Source organism: Lissotriton helveticus, chromosome 12 (assembly GCF_964261635.1).
Source record: "Lissotriton helveticus chromosome 12, aLisHel1.1, whole genome shotgun sequence".
Classification (NCBI taxonomy): domain Eukaryota; kingdom Metazoa; phylum Chordata; class Amphibia; order Caudata; family Salamandridae; genus Lissotriton; species Lissotriton helveticus.
In genome coordinates this window covers 546,057,614-546,069,828 of record NC_136073.1, presented here as the reverse complement: position 1 = coordinate 546,069,828, position 12,215 = coordinate 546,057,614, and the positions used below count along the sequence as shown (strand labels likewise).

At 46.3% G+C, this 12,215-nt stretch overlaps 1 protein-coding gene across 2 annotated transcripts in view; it reads left to right on the top strand.

Annotated features, from left to right (window-relative positions):
* Nucleotides 1–11,162, top strand: part of DYNC1LI2 (dynein cytoplasmic 1 light intermediate chain 2) — a 424,537-nt gene extending 413,375 nt beyond the window's left edge. Inside the window, exon 13 of one of the 2 annotated variants that reach the window (XM_078669984.1) lies at nucleotides 8,280–11,162. In XM_078669984.1, coding sequence (XP_078526110.1) covers nucleotides 8,280–8,386 — 107 coding nt within the window. In that variant the 3' untranslated portion in view covers nucleotides 8,387–11,162. The remainder of the gene's footprint in view (nucleotides 1–8,279) is intronic. The other variant, XM_078669985.1, reaches the window with a different exon arrangement.
* The last annotated feature ends 1,053 nt before the right edge of the window (nucleotides 11,163–12,215 follow it).

Sequence of the window (12,215 nt, the reverse complement as noted above, 5' to 3'; positions counted from 1 at the left end):
GGGTCACTCGGTGGTCGTGCTGGGCAAGCGTCGTGCAGTCTTGAAGGTGGCCGGTCCCTCGAGGTCTCGTCACACCCACGGGTCTCAGCTGGGCTGAAGATGTAGGTAGAGGTCAGAGGTGCCAGGGAAGCCGGTTCTCGTCGAGCTGGGCAGTCTTGATCCGGAGGAGAGACTTACAGGAGACCGCGATGCTTGGATGGTGCCTGCTGCTGCAGGGTGACTACTCCTTAGTCACAAGGGAGAAATCTTAGGAAGAGTCTTGAGTTCCTCTCGTAGAAAGTTGGTTCAGGATTCAAAGATTGATCTAATTTGGAAGGAGGCCTGCTCCTACCTTTATCCTGCAAAAGGGGGCTGGCACGCGACTAAGTCCTGCCCTATGGGTGGGACTAGGAAGGGGGGTGGTTACACCCCTCTCCCATGCCGGGCTTTCCCCAGCTCAGGGGCTGGTGTGCCCCTGGAACTGGTTCTAGCCGGCATATGCACAGTAAGCACCAGGGTGCCACTTGCAGTCACCTTCCTCTGAAGCCCTGCCTACCTAGAATACACAAAATCCTGCCTGGGACGGTGCTGGCACCGCCCCTGGCAGGAAACCCTTTGTCCTTGCCTCCCGCGCTGGGAGGACTCCCAGCAGCAGGAGGGCAGACTTGTGTCTCGGTGGCAGCATCCATCTTGTGGAGCTGAGGCTATGTCTGACGTTAACCGGGGTTACAGGTTACCAACATGTCGTGTCCCTCTAGAAGGGTGGAATGCTAACCCCGTCGCCAGAATTGGCGAGGGGTTAGTATTCCAATTCGTATGACACCTTACTCGACATGTTTTGATAATGTTATACCAAAGTTAGCATTTGACCGCGAGGTACATAATGCACTTAAGAGTATATGGTATAGCGTTATCATGGAACAGCTATTAGGACTTGGTTCCGCAAGCTGCAAACGGGCTCAGCTCATGCCAGAGCACCATTTCACATTATTCCAAGCACTCTGCCTTCAGGATTGTTAAGGCCTGCCATAGGAGTGACTGATAGGAATATATGTGTCCATTTTAGGGTTAGATATAGGGATACTATATCTAAAGCAAAGGGTGAGTACACTACTTTGCCCCAGCTGTCAAGCAGCCAGTTGTGTCTGTTTAGTTAGTCAGCCCAGGGGTGGCATAATACATGCTGCAGCCCCTGGGAGACTTCTGGGTGCACCTCAGCCCTGGGTACAGGGACTTAGAGAGGGCCCAGTGCCAATTCAGTACCTGGGTACAATTTGGAGTAGAGAGAACAGCTAGGCTGTGGGTCTGATTAGCAGGCTCACAGCCAGGAAAGTCGCAAACCAGTGAAGCAAAAAGCAAAAATCTGGGTGATCATAGGATTGCAGACCCTACTCTCCTACAGGCACCCTTAAAGATTATCTTTCAGCTATCTCTGCCTTTCTGAGACTTCCAAATCAGCCTTGTTTGGTCAAATCTCCCACTGTCAATAGGTTTCTTAAGGGCCTTACTCATTTGTTTGCTTTGTCTCCTTTCATAATTCCCCATTGGGATTTAAATTTGAGCCTGCTTCCCTCATTGCCATCACCTCTGCTCGCAGAGTTAGCAAGCTCCAGGCTCTGTCTTCCGATTCTCCCTATCTGTCTGTCGGTCCAGATAAAGTGGTTCTTCAAACAAAAGCTTTCTCCCTCCCTAAAGTGGTCCGCCCTTTCAAGTGGGACAATCCATTACTCTTCATACCTTTTACCCGCCACCGCATCCCTTCAAGGATGAGGAGAGACTCCACCTCCCGGACCCAAAATGTGTGTTGTCTTTTTTTTATCTTGATGGCACCAAAGACTACTGGGTGGACAATCAACTCTTCATTGGCTATGTAGGGCCAAGAAAGGTTGGGCAGACCAGAAAAAAGACCATCTTGCAATGAGTGGTCATTAAATTGTGCTATGCATTGGCGAAAAAAGAACCTCCTGTGGGGTTACATGCTCACTCTACTAGAGCAACAGAGGCAACCACTGCATTAGCACGCGGAGCCCCAGTCCTGGATATCTCTCGGGTGGCAACATGAGCATCCCTGCACATGTTTACCAGACACTACTGCCTGGACAGCCAAGTCCAGAGGGATGGGTACTTTGCCTGTTTGATCCTCCAGGATTTCCTTGTGTTGTCTTGGTTCGCAGACCCTCCTCCGGGGCTGCTATTGCTGGGGTATCTATTCTAAAGGTAAGGAATCTACAACTAGAATTCTCTATTGGATGAGCAAGTTACTTACCTTCTGTATTGGTGTATCTGGTAGAGACATATTCTAGTTGTAGATTCCTTACCGCCCCACCCATCCTCCCCGCTAGGGATAGGGACTCCCCTAAAGGGCCCTAGTTTTGAAGCATCAGTGGTCATTGTCTTTATTGGTTCGGCACTTCTGGCGTGACCGGGCGGCGTCTGTGTAAGTCCAGCGACGTCATTTCCGGGGCAATCACACCGACAACGGACACGGAACTGACTGACACCACCTATCGACGTGCAGGGGCACTGCTAATTAAAAATCTCTGGATCCAGACTGAAGCCTGGGGGCAATTCTAAAGGTAAGGAATCTACAACTAGAATTTGTCTCTACCAGTTACATTGTTACCGAAGGTAAGTAGCTTGCTCATTCAGTATGAGTCGAGCAGCCGCATTCTGAACCTGTGTAATTTATTGGTCAGCTCCTGCGGTGCCAGAAGGAAAAACCTACTAGCTTTGTCCAGTCTTGGTATAATTAGTGCATGGACAATGTCTGAGTGTCCTCTGGCAAGAATTTTGAAGACTTCCTCAAAGATTTCAGCTGAAAAAAACAGACACCAGCAATTGACTTAACCTGGGGTTTATATGAAAGGGTCGTGTCTATTTTCAACTCAAGATTTTTTGCAGCTGCTGTGGGAGAGGGAAGTTTGCCCAGGTCAGTAGGCTATATTCTGGTCATATCAATTGGAGAAGGGGTGCCGAAAACCAGTATCCCAGGTTTATCAGAGTTGAGGCAGAGTCAGCTCTTATGCAACCCTTGAAGTTAGCTGCAATTGAATCATCCAGATGGTTGACAGTGTACATCAGTTGAGTGTCATCTGTGTAGAATACAACACTAAACCCCAGGATTCTACAATAGAGGCGAAGGGGGCCATATAAATGTTAAATAGTGTTAGCCTGAGGGCCGATCCCTGTGGAACACAACAATTCATGTCCCTATAACAAGAGGTGTAAGGAGGTAAACAGACTGCTTGTTTTCTGTTTATCCAATCCCAGACAGTGCAGACTATGCCAGCCTTTTCCAACCACTGCAGTAAGATGTTGTGAGACTCCATATCAAGAGGCAGAAAAGGCAAGTAGTATTACTATAGATCTTTTTCCTAGATCAAGCCTAGTTTTAATGAAATCTTTTACCTCTAAGATGGCGATTCTGTTCTGAAACCGGATTGTGATGGATGTAGAGAGTTTGTTTTTTCGATAAATCAAGTAATCTGGCAGTTGACCAGAGCCTCTTAACATTTCCCCCAAGGCGGGTAGTATAGAGATAGGTCTAAAGTTGCCAGGATTTGATGGATCAAGATTGTCTTTTTTTTAAAGATGTGGCAGCATTAGTGTCTTTTTCCAGACTGTGGGACAGAGTCTAGGGACAGATTGAACAAAAAGCTAATCTGCATATTTAGGGGGGGATGACAGCTCGTGGCAAAATGCGTGGAGGACAGGCGTCCAACGGAGAGCCAGATTTAACTTTTTGAATGATTCAGTTACAGATAACTTTTCAAAGATAGCTGACTGGGGGTCATAATAGTGCGAATCTAGTACCTGCAGTGGCTTAGAGGAGTCAGAGTTCTTGGTGTTTTTAAACTTGGCATAAATATTGTAAACCTTTTCATTCATAAAAGTCGACAAGTTGGCAAACTGCTGAGATGACAGAGTGGATTGTTTGCCAGCATCTGGATTCAGAAAAGAGTTTACAATTTTAAAAACAGTTCAAGGCACATTATCTGCTTCTGCAATATGTTTAGAAAACATACAAGCTTTGCTCTCTTTATATTTTTCTTAAATTGTTTGAGGTGCTGCTTTACAAGTAAACTTATCCTTGACTGCAAAGTAAAGTTGCTGTTTCCTCTCTAGCTTTTTACATTTCAGTATCTGAAAGAAACCGGTTAGTGTTAGATTCCTTACCTTAGAATAACCCCAGGCATCAGACTGGATCCGGAAAGTTTTGTGTAGCAGTATCCCTGCCCGTCGGTAGGCGTCGTCTGCGCTCCGTGTCCGTCGTCTGCGTCGTGATCGCCGGAATGACTTCGTCGGAGTACTTAGACGCTGCCCTCGCGCGCTGACGTCGGTTCTTTTTTCCGCGCCAGCAAACGCAGATCCGGGGAGAGCAGTACTCCTAGTCACTTTTTGACTAAACTTTTTGATCTCTTTTGGATCTTCTCGAGTCGCTAATCAACTTTCCGTGCTGATAGGGATGCCCTGGTTGAAACCCTGCGACGATTGTAACCGCTTGATGTCGGTTACGACCCCCACCGTCTGTGCCTTTACTGTCTCGGGGCCGACCACGATGACAAGTCGTGCCCCGACTGCCGGGTCTTGACGTCGAAAGCTAGGCGGTAGCGGTCCCGCAAGCGCCTCGAGCTCCGGCAGTCGGCTCCGCGCCGCTCAAGGTCCCGGTCCAGGAGGAGGTCAAGGGACCGGTCGCGGGGCCACAGTCATTACAGCTCGGCGAGTCGACACCACTCGTCGGGCTCAAAGTCCTCAGGTAAGCCGAGGCACAGAAAGTCGAAGAAGCGTCATCGCTCTTCTGACTCCCCCCATGCTCGCGCGACGCGGCCGGGGGTTCGAGCGACACCGCCCATGCGGCTCCGCTGGAGCCGTAAGCGCTGTGTCCAGCTCCATACCCGCCGATCCCTTGGTTTCACGCGACGCCGGAGTTGATCAGTGCCTTCCTCATGGCCATGAGGTCGCGCTTCCCTCCGGACCCCGCCGAGGCGCCTTTGAGCCCAATGGGTCCGTCTTGGAGCCCAAGCGGGCCGGCGGCTCCAGCCCCGGCGCCGTCGGGTGCTTCGGCCCCGGCACCGTCGACGACTCCGGTCCCGCCGCCGCAGGGCTCCTCCGGATCCAGGCCTGGATCAGTAACGACGCCGGTCGACCTTATGACCCCTCCGCTGGCGCCGTCACCAAGGGTGTCGGTCCCGGCGCCGCCCCCTGACAGCATCGTCCCCGATCTCCACCCTGGTCCGGATCCGGCGTCGGACCAGCGCCGCCCAGTGCCGTCTTCAGCGGCGATCGGTGAGCCCTTCACCGACAACCCGCTCAATCATTTATTCCTGACTATCAGAAGATGGATGACGAGGGGGATTGGGAGGGGTCTGAGGACCCTCTGGCACTGTAGTGCCAGTTGAGCCAGGACTGGGCAGACGAGCTGGGGGAGGCCAGTGGTCTGGACACTTCGCCCGACACTGGATTTGTCTCCCTTCCTACCGTGGCTACGGAGGATGGGGCTGCTTAAAGCGTGGTGTTGACTAGGGCAGCCAATGCCTTGGCTCTTGAGCTCCCAGTCGCAGCCGTGAGGACTAACCTCCTCACTGAGGTGCTCAAACCGCAGGCAAGCTCCTCGTAGCCTCTCCTGCCGTTTAACAAAGCCCTCACTGACATTCTATTGGGCACCTGGTCCAAGCCCTCTACAGGCCTCCCTGTAGATCGGAACGTGGCCCAATCCCACCGCCCGGCTCCGGGCGACCCCAGCTTCATGTCCGTTCACCCCACCCCTGAGAGCCTGGTGATCCAGGCCTCTACCTCCCGGGCCGCATTCCCGACCGCTCCTTCGGATCGGGAATCCAAAAGGTACGATCAGTTTGGGAAGAAACTGTTTTCCTCACTCAGTTTGGGGATGCGGTTTGTCAACACCGCCTGCCTTTTGGGCCGTTACTCCTACTCTCTGTGGGATACGGTTGCGGAAGTGCTGCCGCAATGCCCGGCGGAGGTCCAGGCAAAGCTTACCTAAGCCCTTGCAGAGGGACGGGATGCAGCACGATATTTGATTCGGTGTGGACTGGATACCGCGGACTCGCTGGGCAGGGCGATTGCAACAACGGTTCTTCGCCACGCCTGGCTGAGTTCTGCCAACTTTTCTCAGAAAGGGGGGCAGAGAGTGGATCCACCGCCTTTGCTGTGCACCATGCTACAAAATCGGTATACGCCTGTAGGTGGAACACATTTGTGGCATGGTGCACAGCAAAGGCGGTGGATCCACTCTCTGCCCCCCCTTCTGAGGTTCTCCTCTTCCTCCTTTCTCTTGCCCAGCAGGGCTCTGCTCTGGGCACTCTCAAAGGCTACCTCACTGCCATTTCAGCCTTCTTGAGGCTTCCTGATCAGCCTTCTCTTTTCAAGTCCCCTGTTGTAAATAGATTCTTGAAAGGCATCACGCACATGTTTCCTCCTGTTCCTTTCGTGATGCCTCAGTGGGACTTGAACCTTGTTCTAACCTATCTGAAGTGCACTCCTTTCGAGCCACTTCACAATTGCCCTCTTCGTCTCCTGACCCTCAAGACTGCATTCCTGGTTGCCATCACCTCTGCCAGGAGAGTAAGTGAACTCCAGGCTCTATCTTTTAAGCCTCCTTTCCTTTCTGTCCATCCGGACAAAGTTGTTTTAAAAACTCGTCCTTCTTTCCTGCCCAAGGTGGTTACGGCCTTTCACATCGGGCAGTCCATCACCTTGCCCACCTTATTTCCGCCTCTGCATCCTTCGAAGGAGGACGAGAGGCTCCACCGTCTGGACGCAAAACGTGCGGTCTGGTTGCTGACATCTCTCTGGCAGCTTTATGGTCATCCTTGAATATATTTGCCAAGCAATACTACCTTGTGTCCCTGAGATAGTACTTTGCTCTTAACCAATGAAAAATACAATAAAGTGATGGATGGAATGCTTGAATTAATGTTGACCACTGGTAATTAGTCTGGTCACATCCCAGCCCACAGTGGGGGTTTTTCTGCCCACCATTAGACCCAGCCATATGCAAACAGGCCTTGGTCCTGCTACAATAGGAAGAGTCCAGACCAAACTGAAATGCCAGGTCCTCTCTGAACCAGAACATAAGCCATAAGCCACCCAAGACTGGTTTCAGTCAAGTGCAGCTTAGCTTCTGTGGCACAGTGAGCTCAGGTCCTGCGTATGCGTATAACTGCCGCACTTAGGGATGCATCCCCAGGTAATTGCCAGTGGCTGATAATAATTGGAGCATTCCATCTTCACTGTTTTGTATTTATCACTCCTTCACTAAACAACTCTACTCAATCCCATTTCCCAGGGAGGTAATGGTTTGGGACTCATTCATAAGGTGAGAAAGCTGCAGGAAGTTGCATCCATTATCTTCCCCCAGGTTCCTCACTACCCTCTCTTCTCCCTGATAAGCTAGAGTACCACATACTCATTTGTTTTTCCAACCTGGAAGCAAAGGTTACTTTCTTATTTCCCATTTGTTGGTGCCTAAGTGAGAAATATGGGAAACGGCTTTTACAACGAGGTTTGTACCTCGCTGTGCCTTTACCACGCATTAATTTGTGTGCATGTTTTTACCCCGAATATGTATTTAAAACGCAAAATACCACCCATTTAAGGTAAGTTGGGGGGGGGGGGGGTCTTCCGCCACAAATACATTGTTTTTAAATCTAAAAACAATGCGTGGTATTGGCATGCGGTAAAGACATGCGTGCAGAAAAACGCGTATCAAAGGCATGCGAAGTAATTGCATGCGTTGTACCGTCGTACAACCTTGAAACATGCTCTTGGGATCTTGCTTGATCATGAATCAGGCAGGATGGGAATGGATACATTGAAAAAATTGCACATAATCACAGTTTTGAAATAGTTCTGGCCACATGAGTTTGTAGTGGTTGAGAACAAGGGGAAGTTGCTGTGAGCTTCAGCATAGCCAGTAGTGCTAAAATATTTACAACACTCTGAAAGTAATGCATATACAACCAGTAGTGCTGGAATGTTTACAGCACCGTAAAAATCCGATATGTAGAGCAGGTAGTGCTAAATTATTTAGCACACTGAAAATGCTGTAGGTACAGCCTGTAGTGCTGAAATGTTTCAAGTACAGTGAACCTACTGTAGGTAAAGCTGCTAATGGGAGTATAGGCATACTCAATCATACAGAAAATATTGGCAGATCCTTGAAATTATTTACAGGCAAAACCTCTTCCAACTATGCATTTCTGTGATTGTACCATGGACAATAGTGATGTTCGCATAGGTTAATAAAAATCCATCCAACTTGTCATTCTTTTTTCTTTTAGGACAGAAGCCTGTTTTGACGAATGTTCAGGAAGAACTGGACAGAATGACCCGCAAGCCTGACTCCATGGTAGCAGCAAACTCATCCCCAACAGAGAATGAAGCTTAATAGTGCTTTAAAAATCTGCATATGTAAATGACCAAATAATAACTATGTATATTTATCTGATAATACCAAGAGGTGTCTGATAAAGCAAATGTTATCAGTTTTCTTGGGGGCAGAGGGAGCTGACGATGGAACTTAAAGCCTCATTGGTGTGTCCAAAATGCACCTTCAGGAAATTTGCATATGAAAAACTTGTGCTTTGAAGTTTACCATTTAAATTTTTTAGAGCGCTGTTCCCTTTTAGGTGTTGAAACTGCTCTGCATTTATTATTTTTAAGGAATATTAAAAAGTGAAATGCAGAGTTTGGTTTAAAATGCTTTTGAAAAAGCACACCAGAAGTAAAATACGCAGAAATTAAGTGAACTTTGTTTTGGAACAGTTACTAGAAACTGGTAACGGTAATGCTAGGTATCTTCTGATTGAAAAGGAGACATTGCAGTGCAGGACATTCACAAGGAGGACTCAGTCGATGGATTAAGTGAAGCACTAATACGAAGAGAAGTTGGACTGGGTAAGATGAGCAATGTCAAAGGTGGAACAGTGTTACTAGATCCTATGTTTTCTGTATGATCACTGTTAGACAAATTCCGGAGAACCTTCTGAAGCAAACGTTAAGCAGCGTGGGATGTAATCATGTGGTAACTTACATCTTTAGTTTAATTAAAGATGTAGATAACAGGCGGACACCACTTTTGGTTCCACTAACTGAAAGAGGTCAACAACTTGCTCAGATCCAAGTGCCTGGCACATTTTCATGGGCCTTTAGCAGGTGCTTGTATGTATTCTGCACTGTAGAATAAACTTTGTAGTTTTTTTAATTTTAAAATTGGTAGCTTAGGCACAACTATTTAATTTGGAATTCTGTTTTCTGGCACTTCTGCATTGTTAAATGCAGGAGAGTAAGTGGGGAAAGCATATAGTTTAACCATAAAGAGATGAGCTTCAGAATTCATTGCAAGGCATTTTGTATTTGTTTTCTTTTATTCATTACTTGTCAAGTTACCTGACAAGATGGTGAGACTGCTGTCTCGAGAGGTCAGACCACGTTCCTTGAATGGTTAAATGATCTTTCCCAGAACATTTGAACGTTTAGTCTACATTTTGCAATTGAATGTACCTAAAAGTTAACACACATTTTTTACGTAAATATATGTACACCCCATGACTTTTGCTTGATAATATTCCTGTTTAAAGTGTATTTTTGTAAGTACTGAAAAGGTATGTCCCAATTTGCTGCAACAATCTGGTATCCATCATCTAATCCAATCGTCATTCTTAAAGATCTATGTGGGTTTTTTTAAATGACACTTACAATTTTTTTTATTTCCCAATTACAAACACTACTAGGTCAGATTATTAATGTTATTCTGTGCTATCAACATCAAAACAAAACAATTATTATAGTTGCAACCAATTACTTAACTTTCTTGTAAAACATCTAATGACTGAGCATTGGCACCTATAATCTCATGGCTTATTCATAACGTTGACCACTATTTATGGGTATCATTTCAGATCATGCGTTTGGGGAGGGGGGGGAGGGCGGGCTGTTCTTGCTGTCTTGTTAACTAATCTGTCTAAACATTATCTTGAAAGCCAAGTATTTACTTGCCTCCAACAAACAGTAACATTGAAGCATGTCTCTTGTACCACCAGGTTTATGAACGAGCAGTAAAGTCCTTGGTTTTTATATTTCTCCGTTTTTGATTTTACTTATGTTGAATTGCAAGTATGTTATGTCCTAAGGTATGCAGGATGAAATGCTGCTCAACTGAGAGGGTAAAAGAATGTTTTTTGAAATATGGCATTGGGTTGGAATTCTTTAGGACTAGAAAGACAGACAAATTGCTGCAAAGTAATATAATTATTGAAAATGTATGGACAATTTTCATATTTTATTTAAGTTGTATGTTTTATCATCTTAAATAGTGCGCACTTTCCATACCTATGTGGCAAAAAGTATTTTCATAGAACGTATTCAATATAATGAAATATTGTTTCATATGAACCAATTGCATTATGCTGTTAATGATGTAATACTTTTTTAAGGAAGATTTTTAACTGTTAAATGTTTTGTTGTACTTTTTTTTAAATTTCAGATGAGTGCAAATAGTTCATCAAAATGAACCCACTGTAGTATATCCAGTAGTAACCAAAGTTGCAAAACTGGTTGGTTGGTTGCTGTAAATGATTTTTTTTTTTTGTTTCAAACATTGGAACCAAAGGCGAAACTGCAGAAAGCCTTTACGTTTTAAAACTAAATTAACCTTATTTGCAGGATACACTTGTACGGTTTACTGTTCGGTTTTGCTCTGTTTATTCAAACCAGTTTTTGTTTCACCAGTCATATATATTATGTTCTTAAAGAGTTGTCATTTATTTAAGATTCAAATTATTGAAGCCTAACAAAGTGCTATCTTAACGCTGCTTAGCTTGTATGTTTGCACTTGAATCTTGTGGGTGAAAGAATGACATTTCAAAACACGATATTTAAATTGAACAGCGTTTTCAATATTATTCAACTGAGCCTCTGGCAACAACTCTGTACTTCACAGTTTAACCAAAAACACGTGCAAATAAGTCCACTATCCTGTAAACAACGTTATGCATTTTTAAACAATATCTGAGTGCTGCACATGTATTGAAAACAACCAAGTCGCCTGACTTTAACCAGGTGCAGAATGCAGTCATGTAGAGCCTTGCTTTCTAGTGCTGACAAAAACGAGGACATGTCTTTAAATACTGGCTTCAATAAACATGAATCCAGATCGCTTGTAAGTCTTTGTAGTTCTTTTCTATTAATGATTCGGTTCCTTTTCTATGAAGATTGTTGTAATGTTCTCACTTTGCTGGTACAAAGGGTTTGAGGCATGTGGGCTGCTGAATTCATGTCTGTGCATAGATCGCCGCCTAGTGTTGGGTCCGGATGATTGCACATTGTTGTCCTGGAAGAGTCTTCGAAGTATCACGAGATAGGTGGCTCCTCCCTTGGACTACAGTGCGCATGGGCATCCTCTCCGTCCTCAGATTGTTTTTTTCCGCCATTGGGTTCTGATGTACTTTCCACAACTCCAAGTTCGGAATCGAAATAAACTTTTCAAAAAGGCCAAAAGGCCTTCGGATTCGTCGGTATTGTTTCGCTCTGAACCGATAAGCTTTCTTCACCATTTGCTTGCACTCTGGTTGTTGAATCGGGCCGTTAGGCCTTCTCGACGCCACGTGGAACGACGGTCGATGGAACGAAGTCCATTCAAATACTGCCCGCCGTGCAAGTCAAAGATCCCGCACACAGATAAGCATCCCGTGTGCAACAAATGTTTATCTCCAGATCATCATAAAGATAATTGCCTAGCTTGTGCCCAGTTCCGGTCCAAAAACACGATCCGGAACCGGCGGGCGGCAAAGCAAGAAATGCAGAGGTCGGCACCGGAGCCCGAGAATATCTTCGACGATGAGGAAGAACTAGTTGACGCCGAAGACTCAGATCGAGAGTAAGATCAATACTCCGAGCACGACTCTGAATATTATATCGACAAGGAAGAACAAATAGTCGATGTCGAAGAATACGATCAATACATCGTAGCTGTCGAAGACGACTCCGATGACAACGAGGGGCGAACCGTGAGTACACCACCCCATACAGACACTACACCAATATCAGAGACTCAGGTCGAGGCATCACCAACAGGCCTTAGCCAAGATCAAAATACTGGTTCTATAACCCCAAATCCCCCCCGCCCCCCATACCGCCCGGCTAAGAACATACAAAAAGAGCCTTCTTAGACACGTAATCCAAGGCCGGTTCAATCGAAACCGAAACTCATCGACACG